This window comes from Paroedura picta, chromosome 9 (genome assembly GCF_049243985.1).
Source record: "Paroedura picta isolate Pp20150507F chromosome 9, Ppicta_v3.0, whole genome shotgun sequence".
NCBI classification, from domain to species: Eukaryota; Metazoa; Chordata; class Lepidosauria; order Squamata; family Gekkonidae; genus Paroedura; species Paroedura picta.
In genome coordinates this window covers 40,885,117-40,898,557 of record NC_135377.1, presented here as the reverse complement: position 1 = coordinate 40,898,557, position 13,441 = coordinate 40,885,117, and the positions used below count along the sequence as shown (strand labels likewise).

General features: G+C 40.6%; 1 protein-coding gene across 11 annotated transcripts in view; it reads right to left on the bottom strand.

Annotated features, from left to right (window-relative positions):
• Positions 1 to 13,212, bottom strand: part of CCDC178 (coiled-coil domain containing 178) — a 178,584-nt gene extending 165,372 nt beyond the window's left edge. Inside the window, exons 1-7 of one of the 11 annotated variants that reach the window (XM_077352501.1) lie at positions 13,083 to 13,132; positions 11,901 to 11,972; positions 10,331 to 10,450; positions 7,326 to 7,465; positions 6,111 to 6,145; positions 4,343 to 4,434; positions 85 to 279 (exon numbers count right to left, since the gene is read on the bottom strand). In XM_077352501.1, coding sequence (XP_077208616.1) covers positions 85 to 279; positions 4,343 to 4,434; positions 6,111 to 6,145; positions 7,326 to 7,465; positions 10,331 to 10,337 — 469 coding nt within the window. In that variant the 5' untranslated portion in view covers positions 10,338 to 10,450; positions 11,901 to 11,972; positions 13,083 to 13,132. The other 10 variants (XM_077352498.1, XM_077352499.1, XM_077352504.1 and 7 more) reach the window with 10 other exon arrangements.
• Between the last annotated feature and the right edge of the window lie 229 nt (positions 13,213 to 13,441).

The window sequence follows — 13,441 nt, the reverse complement described above, 5'->3', positions numbered from 1 at the left end:
TTCAAGGATACAGTACTGGAAAAAAAATCTTACACACATTACTGTTACATAATTATGTTCCTTATTTTTTTGGTATGTTCATACCTTTCTGAACAGCTATGGGAAGCTGTTGGAGCCTCCAGAGTGATAGGTAATCAGAATTTAGATGTAGTTTTTTCCTGCGTTGTATTTCAATCTCCAAAGCGTCTTCAGCAGCTTTACATTCATGCTCTAGTCTTGTAACTAACTCTGTGGCCTCTGTCAAAACAGCTGTTGTTTTCTGCTTTAAAGGCTGTATATCTTTTTGAAAACATCAAATACCCAATCAAAAATATGAAAAAGATACAAAATTAATTTCTTCCACAAATACTAACTTGAGGGAAAACAGACAAAGATGACAGTTTACCATTTGGTTGAATGATTTACCAGTCAGACATATATTTCACTGAGGCTCTGGGAGTTTAAGTTGTACATAATGGTTAATGAATCCTTGGTAGACAGTATTTGATAAGAAGTGAGGAAAACAAATCCCTACAGTTGAAATTGTTCTGTTGAAACTGTTTTGAGAAGGAACTTCCAGTATAAGAATCTAGTGCCTTTTAGTGGAGAAGAAAATCAACAAGCAGAACTCAAATACATAGAAGCAAGAGACAAGTCACTTTTGCCAGGTCTCCTGATGGAACAAATTAGTGTTATGCATCTTCAGTGGACAATTTTCAAAAGTGGCAGCTAGATAAACTAGGATTGACATTGCCAGAAATGTACAATGAGTAGACACAGAATCCTCCTGGAATAGTAGTAAGAAAAAGCTTCACCCACTGCAGGATTCATGGCAAGTCGAAATCAACTAACTGAAGACCAATTGTTTTTATTAAAAAATACTTCAGTTCTGATGATGATGATAAATTATAAATGATAAACTGAAATTTGAGTGCAGATTTCATCCATTCCCATTCTTGCCATTTGGTCGGCAGCACATAGTTATTTGTTTCAAGTGAAGGCAACATGCAGGTGAAGAGGAGAGGCGAGGACAGAAGAAGGGGAAATGAAGACTATTCAGAACAGGGGTCTGAAGTAAACCTACGCCACAGTTCTAAAAAATGAACTAGGAATTGTGCCTGTTCTGTACTCTCATACTGCTGAGAAAATCCATGGCAGGAAGTAGCACGCAGCAACATCCCTCGGACAGCCAGAGCTCAAAGTATGGGTGGTTTGAGGGAACCAAATGGTTTGCCACCCGTGCAATACTTAAAACTAAAAGGGAAGAGAGAGAAAGATCATCCCTGAGCCTACAATAACAGTTGTAGGGAAAATTATCAAAAGGCCTGATACCAGTGACCTCCCCAGGATTTGCTTGTTTGTCAAGGTTCACACAGATAAGAGGACTCTGAAATTGCCTAGTGCCCCATACCCAGAGTTCTAAAGACACAACACTGGCTTTCCTGGCTCCTTTTTTACCAAACAAGCTGTTAGCAGAGTCTAAATATTCAGTAAAATGGGTCAAAAGCTGCTTAAGAATTAAATTGATTAAGGAATGGAATAAACTTCACAGGAAAGAACAGAGACATATAGATGCCTTTCTGTCTAATCTAGCAGGGAGAGAGAGAAAAGAGCCAACTGTTCTCAGAAGAACCCAAAAAGCCTTTTTTAACTAGCCAATTAAGAGACAGGAAGGAAACAATCTGAACTAGGGGAAGGTCCCTAACCTCGCTATGCTAGCTACCTGTCCCCTTTATTGACCCTGCAGGATGTTCTAGTTATTTTCTGCATTTATGCACAGTATATCTTGCATATTCCATCACAAGTTCCATGGGCCAAATGGATAAATGGGCCATTATTTATTTATTTGTTTGATTTATGATTCGCCATGTGATTGACTATTGTAACTGGCTCTCAGCCAGTCACAATAGTCAATCCCACATTAAAACATTAAAACATACTCGCTAATACATTCCCTCCCAGTAACAAAAAACAGTCTTAATCCCCCCTACTCAACAACCTCCCCAAGCGCCTCAGGGGAGATGCACGGGGGGCAGATGATACCACTAAACTAGGGAAGGGCTTCTGATCACACCCTGCTCTCAACCAAATGTCTGGTGGAAGAGCTCCGTTTTGCAGGCCCTGCAGAACTGTGAAAACTCCGTCAGGGATCTCAGCTCTTCCAGGTGCACTTCTAGTGAGAGTGCAGAGTGCATAAGGTAATAAGCAGACCCTCAGATATGGGGGGCCCAGACTGCAGATGGCCTTAAAGGTTAACACCAAAACCTTGAATCTGATGCGGAACACAACTGGCAGCCTATGCAGTAAGGGCCCTAGCAGCTGCATTCTGCACCAGCTGTTATTTCCAGGTCAAGGACAAGGGCAGGCTCACTTACAACAAATAAAAAAATCAATTGTGGAGGTGACTGTTGCATTGATCACGGTAGCTAGGTCCTTCAGGGCCAGATAGGGCACTAGTAGCCTCATATGCAAGATCATAACAAGGCCTATCACCGTATCATGATGTGGTTAGTGTGGCATAGTGGTTAGTGCTAAAACACTGCTGCCATTAAGATATGCAAAAATTTTAAAGGAAAATAAATCTTTGTGCATTTTAGTTTAGTAATCTATATAAAATTTGTAAGCATATGGCTATTACAAAAAATGCACAAAGATATTCATGTAGGATTGGGCACAGTATTGAACAAGTGTCCCATTTCAAATACCTTGGTCTCAACTTCTCTAACAACAAATCGGCACATCATAGGAAACAGATAGCCAAGACCATGAAATCATCCCTAGCTCTCGTGACTAAATTTTACCATTAAAAGGGGAACAAAAATATTCCAGCTACGTTACAAATTTATTCTACGAAATTTATCCCGCAAATTTCCAGTCTGGATCCTCAACCTTAATAATGAATTGGAGTCTCTACATTCCATATTTTTAAGATCCTTACTTTAGGTACCCAAAACTGTCACAAATCAGACCCTTCTTATTAGGTCAGCAACACCTGGCTTTGAAAGCTTGGCTATTGACCTTCAAATATTTGCTGATAATTCATTTCTCAGCCCAGTCCGGTAGCCTGCTATGTGACCTATTATGCGACCCGTACACTTCCAGCTGGTACAATAGAATTTTATTTAAACTGAAAAACATTGGGCTCGATATTGTGTGGCTTATGCATCTGAGTGAAAAAGACACTTTCAAGGCAATTTTGCATTGACTTGAGGATATCAAAATGCAAACTTTATTTTCCGTCCCATGTAATACCTGCTCCCCTATAAACTATAAACTCCTACCAGCTTATCTCTCTCAACCGGACTCTCATTTGGCAAGGGGGGCTTTCCTTCTTGCCAGAGTTAATTCCTTTCCCTCAAGTGTGTCCTGGGGAAGATTCCATCAGATTCCCGCCCTCAAAAGACTTTGTCTACATGGCTGTAAAGTCCCGGACACATTACCACATATTGTTTTGGAGTGTCCAGTCTTTTCTTCCCAAAGAACTTCAATCCAGTCATATTTGATGGATTTAAATTCCAAAGCCAATTCTAAATCCCTCATCATCAAATTAATGCTTTCAGAAAAGGATCCCATTAAATTTGCCAGCACGTTCCAAATAAATAACTTATGTTTGCAAGAGCGGGAACGTAATATTGTTTAATCTATTTTGTTTCCTTGGATTATGTCTTTGTACCAATAAAGGTTTTCTGAGTCTGAGTCTATAGATTACTATTTAAATTGTTATTTTATAATTCTCAATTTTAAATGTATTCAACATTTTACCTTGTATTTTGATATTCAATTTATTGTACTGGTCAAAATGACTGTAAATAAAGTGCTGGAACAGAATCCAAAAGACCCATGTTTGAGTATCATGGAAACTTGATAGGCAACCATGAGCTAGGCAGTCTCACAGAGTTGTTGTGAGGAGGGGAGAAGAATGATGTTACCTGCTTTAGTGTCCCCATGGGAAAGAAAGACAGGCAATAGATGAAGTAAATAAATAGACATCCCATGATTCTTATTCACCAAACAAGGAATTCATAATGTCCTAAGAAAATAATAAATCAACCTTCCCTTATCTACCTTTTCTCTCTCGATGTATATTCCTCACAGGTGCCCTTTTTTTGTTTAATGATATTTCAGGTATCTGAAAATGTGTGGTTGTTCTCCACCTTTAGAGGAACAAAGTTAGGGGTCTACAGCTATCAAAATTCCTCACCCATACTCACTGCCTTACCCTAAGAAATTGCCATAGTGCCGCATTCATTCTTTCATATTCCTGCCTGGTGAAAATCTTTCTAGTACAAATAGTATTAGATTTAAGACAATAAAAATGGGACCCCACAAAATTCTGACAAAGGAAGTACGCTTCCATATTTACCTTTCCAATACACTGAATCTTCAGACTTCAGTTCAGGAGTGGCTGATAACCAGATACTTTGGTTTTCTTCTGTAATCTTCATATCTGAATACCTTAAAACAGGTTAACATTTTAAGCCTAGAACTCTTTCCCTTCATCTACACAGTACTTCTCTTTCTTCAGATCTTCTGTGAAACTATTGGACTTGTCTCCTTAAATCCTCCAGTTCCCATCTCCAAACCAAAGATATATGCTGTATTTGCTCACATTAATCTTTTCTTACCTTTACCTCTTATTCCTATCATCTCTGTTATCACCCCTTATTGGCTGATGTTCTTTGAGCAAGTATCCCTTATTTTGCTCATGTTATGCTACAAAGTATTTTTTTAATGGACTGAATCCAGTTAGAATCAATTCTATTAGCAGAAAGGAGCTTGGTTTATATCCATTTTCTTTTACCATACAACAGCTGCCACCACAGCACAATGATCTTTACATTGACCCATTATGCACGGGGGGAATAACGTACATTCGGGGTGGAATGGCGGCAACTAAAATCACCGATAATGCATGGTGCCGGCTGCAACCAGCCGCAGCGTCGGTGCACGCCGCCGAAAAAACCACGTTAGCGAAACGCGGAAGAAAGTGCAGCTTCCGGGTGACCGGGGCGCAACCAGAAGCGGCGCCGGGATCACCGCATGCATAATCGGTTACTCTGGGTTTTGCCGCCATCGTGCCCCGTCCCGTGCATAACCGGTGTGCTTCACGTCTTCCCCCTCCGCGTTTTCCATGTGACCCGAAATCGCTGTTTCGGCAGCCGTGCATAATGGGCCTATGTGACTGAGCTGGGGCAACCATTTTTATGGCTAGTTCCACTTCCCGCAGCAGTCATTTAATGGCAGTTTGCTGGGCAGAGCCACAGAGTATCAGAATTCCAAAGGCACCCACAGGCTTTAAAAGATTGGGAACAGTTGGTACTACTGGAATGCTACTGGAGGCATGTTTTTGAATAGTTATTTTCCCTCCTTTTTGACACTTCTTACCTCCACTCTAGCATTGATCCCAAAATAATAATGGCCACCACCGCCTTATGCTTAGAATACTTTTCTTGTCTATGGCTCATTATGCACGGCCGCCGAAACGGCGAATTTGGGTCACATCGAAAAAGCGGAGGGGGAAGACGCGACGCATACCGGTTATACACGGGGCGGGGCGCGACGGCGGCAAAACCCAGAGTAACCGATTATGCACGCGCTGATCCGGGCGCCGCTTCTGGTTGCGCCCCGCTCACCCGGAAGCTGCGCTTTCTTCCGCGTTTCACTGACGCGGCTTTTTCGGCGGCATGCACTGAAGCTGCAGCCGGTTGCAGCCGGCTCCGTGCGTTATCCGTGATTTTAGTCGCCGCCATTCCACCCCGAATGTGCGCTAAAACCCCCGTGCATAATGGGTCTTAGAGAAACAAAGGAATTGTGGCTCACTGGTAGATCATCTGCTTGGCATGTAGAACCTCCCAGAGGTTCAATGCTTGGCATCTCCAGTTAAAAGATCTCCACCTTCGGTCACGGAGAGCTGCTGACAGTCTGAGTAGACTATACTGACCTTCATGAACTGATGATCTGCTTCAATTGCAGCTTCATACATGTGCGACTTAAGAACACCTACCTGTTTTTTAAAATCCACATTACACTTCCATACAAAACAGAGGAGATATTTGGTAAATTCATATTGTGTAATTTTAATGAAACCTCAAAAAACATACTCATAAAAAACATACTCATAAGATCCTTACCATGGAATGTTCTCCAACTTACATAAATGATCATACTGCAAGTATAAATGAGATGTTTTGGTAAATCATTTATATGTTAGAATTTGCATTGAATGTATAATATTGTTACTGCACAATATAAGACAACTACACATACATATATAAACATAATTATTTTAAAAATTGCTTTGTGAGTCACATGCACATATCCTCTATTTGCAGTCCTGCTACAACCTTTTAATAGAGTAGAAAAGTAAGTAGCAAATGTTTGCCACTCAGTTCTTCTCAGTACTTTTACACTTATTGGACAGAATGCCCTAGGTCAGAAATGGGTTCATGGTGAACTGAGTAGCTACCTAGAACAGCATCTACATATTTTTATTTTTTTATCTCTATAAGTAAAGGGGCCAGAAACTGCGAGTAGTCCTAAACTGAAAGCTGACTATTTAGAGAAGCAGCCAGGATCCTTGAGAGGGGGAGCAACTCAAAGCACCTCCACTATGGTTACATTCTAGTCAAGGGCTGGTTTTCTTCAAGGTCAGTCCTTTAAGTCACTGTACAGGTAGCAGTCTTGTGCCACTAAGGCTCTCCAGAAGCTGTTCAAGGATAAATAAACAGCATTGTTGTAATCCTATTTTTATGGGCAAGTTGGCGAGTCCAGGACAGCATTGTTTCTGGATGCCATTTCATCTATGAAAACTATTTGCATGATGGCCAAAAAAGCAAATTTATTTAAACAAATTATAAGAATGACTCAAGATTCAAAAGTCCAAACAGATATATTACCTAATAAGTATCCTTGGGACTGAAGTCTGATTTAGACACTCATTCTATAACCCCAGGCACACTTACTAGGTAGTAAATTGTACTAAACTCAATACTTGCTTAATTGGAAAAATATCCTACTGAATTTCCCAATGAATCAATGAGAAATCCAAGAAACCAATGAATCAATGAGAAATCCAATGAATCCAATGAATCAATGAGAAATCCAAGAACCAATCCAAGAAACTGTGCACAAGACTGCCACCATTAAATTTTAAAACACCATTCTTCCTGGTTCAAAATAAACCTACAAAAATAAACATGCCCCTTCTATGCTATCTTAATTATGGAGGATGAATTATGCTTAGGCGGCTTTAAGGCCCTCTCAAACAAGCCCAACATTTTTTACATTTGCAAATATTACTCCATAACAGAATTAACTCCTGACATTAACATCCTACAGACACGTACCTGTTGAAAGGATGCTTCCATTTTCACTTCTAAATCTTGAATGTGATGAATTGCTTTATTAACACAGGCAGATGGTATAGTTACAGCAGTACAACTACGTTGCTTGAAGGGGGGGTCCAACGACATCTTTACATCTGTACCTATAATAATTCAGATTGGTGATTATTGGAGGAGGAAGCAAACATTTTAGACGTTTCCATCTTCTAATGTATGAGCATTTTAGTCCCATGCTGTGATTGAGCTGTGCATGTCAGATATCAATCTCGATCGTCAGATCTGCCCACTCTTGGACCAGCCAGTGGTCTCACTGTGCGGGATAAATTTTTAACTGAATTAATTGATACCGCCATCAGTTGTATAGCTGAGTTTTTAGAATTATGTTTTAATGGGGGATTGTTTTAAATGGTTGGTTATTTGTATTATATATGTATTTGTATTGGATGTGTATTTATAAGACTGTAAACCGCTGCAAGCCAGTTTACTGAGAGTGGCAGTTATATAAATCCAAACATAAATGAATAAATAAATACTGTGGGGATTAGCCACTTGGTAGTCTCCAGGTCTTCCTCCTAAACATCTGACTGGCACTACTGGCACTATTAACAATCTGACAGTTATGATTATGGGATGGAGCTTTATAGTTTGCAGCTTTTGATAAAATTCAAATTATACAGTTTCAAGGGAGAAAAAAATTCTGGTGGCTGACTCTTGTTACTGGAAAACAACAAAGATTTCAGTCTCTGCTGCCCCAGTTCTGTGCAACCTAGTTTTTTAAAAAAAACAATTCTTATTCAAAACGATAATATACAGCATTGTTATTATAGTTAACTTGTTATTATAGTTAACTTTTAGCAAAAATACCAACAACAATAATTATGGCTAGGGAATAAGAGATGGCTGGATGTACATGGGAAGCAAGTATACAAACAGCAAAAGTTTAACTTTCATTTTTCTCCACCATCATTCTAACCACAAAGCACCTTGGCCTTGGAAAGTGTGAACAGCTGCAGAAAATGGTAGTAAACTTCCAGCTACCTGCTATTCTCCCTCATGTCCTGTCCAGTATGTTTAATCCTGAAGACAGACCTAGAGAAGCTGCCTCAGGTGGAACCTGAGGATCTCCTGGAATTATGGCTCATCTGTTTCCCTGGAGAAAATGGGTGCCTTGGAGGGTGGATTCTATGGCATTGTACCCTACTTAGGTGCCTGTGCTAGCGTCCATTGCCAAATTTCCAGAAGTTTCCCTACCTGGAAACTGGAAACACTAATAGGATCCCAAATGGTTTTGATAACTTCTATTGGACTTTTTTGGTAGAGGTAAAATCAAGTTGAAAAAAAATCTTACTGCTACAATCACTACAGAGATCTTTGCATTGCCTTTTCCTTAAGTAGACATTACAGGAAAGCAGTTTTGCAATAAACAGGACATAGTTCTAAATAAATATGTTTAGGAATGATGAAGTGAAAATAACCAAGTAATATTGCTTCAGCCTTACGATGCATTGTGTGTGTAATGTTTTACATTAATAAAACAGAAAATAGGTGAGAAGAAAATACTGAATATTACTACAGGTCTCAGTTTCATCAGGTAATGTAAATGCTTCTACATTCTATTTCACACTTCATTAAATAAAATTAAATAGTTAGCAACACAACATTTTAAATTGCTTAGTACTTCAAACTACTGTAGCAAGAATAATTTGTCAATATTGCTTTTCAAGACATTACATATAAAACTAACATTTCAAATAGGAACGAGAGAATTCGGCACAAACAAAATTCTTCATTCACTGCATGGCATAATGTTACATAATTGCTTGCAAAAATTAAGTTACAATATGAAAACTAAGAGATCACTTGACCAAATAATACATGAGACAAATGGCACTTTCCATGATAAATTCCACAATTCATCAAAGTTCTGAAAGGAATAAACATTAGACTTCTAATCAATCTATAATTATATAATCTATACTACCAATCTATAATTTAAATTCTTGGTAAAAAAAAAAAAGAACATGAAAACTTAATCTCTGTCAGTTTATTGGTCACAACACAGCAAAAATTACCTATAAGCTCAAAAGGCAAGTCTTTAGTCCTGCCCCTTTGCATTGTTCGTGTATGTGCACTTATGAAAAGTATCCTGCTCATGTAAGGCTATGTTATTTTTCAAATTTAAGTACAATACCTAGAAGAACATGTTCAGAAAAAAACACATAAATATGCATAGTGAGCTAGTATGTGTGTGTATCTTTTTCAAGGCCTAAATAGAATGAATCCCTGCATACAGAATAAATCTGTCAGTGTCAAATAAAACTATTTTAAAGTCAGCTTGCATTGAAATGTCATCAGCTTTGCCAAGTGCTTTGCTTTGGCTTTGAATAACTTATAGGGGGTAAGGCTGTGCTTACATATTTTAGGATTTTTTTCAATATTTTTAATTGAGGTGCACAAATTAAAGCATGAATAAGATACCAGTATCCTTGATCAATATATTATTTAAATATTTTGTACATAATTGTACAAAGCATTTGATCATTAATTTTCTTTTAATTTCTATCAACAATTCTCACTGTTTTAAGGGACCACAGTGATGTGTGATTTGTATAAACATATGGAGCAATGCCATTAAAACTAAGTCTTAATTTGCAGTTACTAAGGCAACCAGTACATCCAGAAAAAAGAATTGATAAAGCAAGTCACTGTCTGCTTTGGTTCGTTTTCTGTTTTATAAAAAAGTCGATAGTAGCCCATTTCATAAAAATGAAAGGATTTAGAAGGAATCACAAGCAACTGTCCATCCCACATAACATCTTGTATCTTCCAGCTCTGTGTGATTCTGAATCCACTGGACAGCTTTTAAAATGATTCCCATGGATGTGTGTGTGCATGCAAAATGACATAAAGTCAATGTATTCAATGATCTGTAACAGGTAGTTGAAAAGTATGGATATCATGAAAATCTATTTCCAGCATGGATACTGTAATAAGGACAATGTGGGTACCTGTCATCTTAAGAGGAAAATTCCAGCTAAAACTCTCATCTTCTGGTACTCCGGAAGTTTTCAGGTATCAGCCCAGCCCCCCTCAAACTAACGGTTACTTCCCAAGGTCATCTCACAAGCCTGTTAATTAGTTCACATAATTCAGCTGTAAATTCAGAATAAAGGGGAGAACTTGCTATCATTCTAGAAAGTTTCATGGAGACAGCTCTGTGATTAGTTGAGAAGGTAAGGAGGTTGTGGTTGGCAATATCTATATTATAGAAGACTTGTCCCCTTTCTTCCTTTGTTGCCTTGATACTCTGTGTAAGCTCTGGAACATCAGGGTACTGTACAAACCAGTATCACTGCTGTTAGAAGTATGCATGATAGAGAGTACTTTGGTATTTTATGCACATTATGATTCCACAGAGCCTCTTGGGGCGCAGAGTGGTAAGGCAGCTGTCTGAAAGCTTTCCCCATGAGGCTGGGAGTTCAATCCCAGCAGCCGGCTCAAGGTTGACTCAGCCTTCCATCCTTCCGAGGTCGGTAAAATGAGTACCCAGCTTGCTGCTGGGGGGTAAACGGTAATGACTGGGGAAGGCACTGGCAAACCACCCCGTATTGAGTCTGCCATGAAAACGCTAGAGGGCATCACCCCAAGGGTCAGACATGACTCGGTGCTTGCACAGGGGATACCTTTACCTTTACCTTTTTATGATTCCACTGACCTATAAGCCTTGCTTTTAATAACTTTTCATGATTTTTTTTCAATAAAGCTTTTTGCTTTTTTTGTGTGTGTGTAACCTCAATTTACTAAGTTAGAGTTTGGTTATGTTACTGCATCAAGGCAGGGTCAGTCTTGACAGTGGCTGCTGTTAATGTCCAGTTATCAGTAAAGTTATCTACAACTAGGTGCACAAAGAGTGAATGTGAAACTGACTATTCCCTCCCATCTCTAGTATTCTCTAGTATTCTCAGAAAACATCTTTATTTTAAATTCTGAACTCCTTGTCAATTTCAGTGCTCAACTAAAATTGACATGGGATTCAAAATCCCTTATCAATTTCACCTTTACACTGAATCAGCTTCTGCTAATTCAGGCATGTCAGTTTTATCACTGCTTTTTGCCCTGATAAAGCTGTTCTGACCGAGCAGTAAGATCAGGGCTCTCTCAGCCTCATCTCCCACACAGGGTGTCTGTTGTGGAGAGAGGAAAGGGAAGGCGACTATAAGCCACTTTGACAATGGTGTTAAAATGCCAGCCACACTACTGTCGTGATCTGAGCCTCCACTGGGAGGGAGGCATCAAGAATCACCCCCCCCCCCGGTTCCTGGTGTAGTGGGATAGCTGCCCTCCATCCAGGTTGGGTAGGTGCGCTTCCTCACTTGGACCTTTCCTGCCCAGTCACAGGACCTCTATCTTTGAGCTTCAAACAACTCCACTTAAGCCACTTCAAAGTCTTTGAGACTCCTTCTGGTAGAGAAAAGCAGAATATAAGAGCCAACTTTTCTTCTTTCATGTTATATCTTAAAATCTTTAATAAAAACTATTTTTTAAAAAGGTATTAGATTAAATCAAGCCTGAATTTACCCTAGCGTTCTCTTAGGGCTGTTCTTGCAGCTCTGTTAGCAGTCTGTCAGCTCCACCTACCTCCCGTGTTGTCTGATGGGGACAGAGGAAGGGCAAGGTATTTGTAAGTAATTTGGGGACTACTTCGGGTAGTGAATAGCAGGTTATAAGAAACATGCTCTTCCTCTTCTCTAGAAGCCAAATGTTCTTTGGTCACATTATGTGAAGACAAGCCTCACAGGAAAAGACGATAATGCTCGATGGAAGGAGAACAGGAAGAGCCAACATGAGCTGGAAGCCAGGGCTCTCAATCTTGAATTCATAGGGCTGCCCCAAGTCAGAAGCAACTTGACACCACTAAACACTCACAACCTGTATATCAACAAAGCAATAAGGCATAAAGATATCCCCAGTGATGGTGGACAGCTGCAGTGAAACCCTGAAAAAACCCACTACCACTGTGGTGTTCAGACAGCTACAAGAACAACCAGGCTACTAAAAAAAATTGTATCCAATTGAAACTTTTAAGACCAACAAAGATTTATTCAAGGCGTGAGCTTTCGTGTGCATGCACACTTCCTCAGGCAATGGAATATAGGAATCATAAGAGTACAGATGTAAGGAGAAATTAAATTAGTAGCAAATGAGTAAACAGCATCATAAGTCAAAACATGCAGTATTTACTACTCTTATGATCCTTGTTCCATTCATTAATTTAATTAATTAATGTATCTATTTATTTATTTCAATTTATATCCCACTGCTCCCAGCAAACTGGCTCACAAACACAACCCCTTTAAAATATACAATATAATCCCATTAAAACACCCATTTAGTCTGAGGAAGAGTGCATGCACTCGAAAGCTCCCGCCTTAAATAGATCTTTGTTGGTCTTAAAAATGCAGATACGTCGAGTTAACCACGAGGCCTTTTTATATTAGGCAAGAAAACCGCGAGGGGGGGGGAGCCCTCAAGCACATCAGGAGCCCCTTCCAAGGAAAGCGCACCGGGGCCGGCCGCGACCCCGCCCCCTGGGTGGGGCGAGGGAAGGGGCGGGGTTTGAGGAGGCGCGGGGTTTGAGGAGGCGCGGTCTGTGGGGTAGGCTTGCGGCGGCCACAAGCCGGACCGTCTGTCCCTCAGCAAGCGCTTCCCTCGTCTGGCCCTTCCGCTACGAGTTGCGTCCCGCCCCGCGGGATCACTCACCACCCCCGACCCTGGGGCGCAGCGGCCTTCCCCAACCGGCGTCGTGTTTTGTCGCCTGCAGTTCGTTATGCCCGTCTCCAGGCAACGGCGGCGGTGTCGGCTCCGAAGCCGCGCGCGTCGTTGTCCTGCACCCCCCCCCCCCGCCAGCTCAAAGTCTCGCCGTGCGTTGCTGGAACTTCGTACACGACCGCACCGCTATGTGCTCTGCAGTCCCTTGTCTCTTGGCCCAGCATACAGCCGCCCTCCGGGTCGCTCTACGCACGGGGGCACGGGAACAACAAGGAGTTGGGTGGCAACGCCTTCCTTTTGGCGTCGGTTTAAGTGGATTTGCGGTCAGGGCATCAGATGCATTGCTTGTC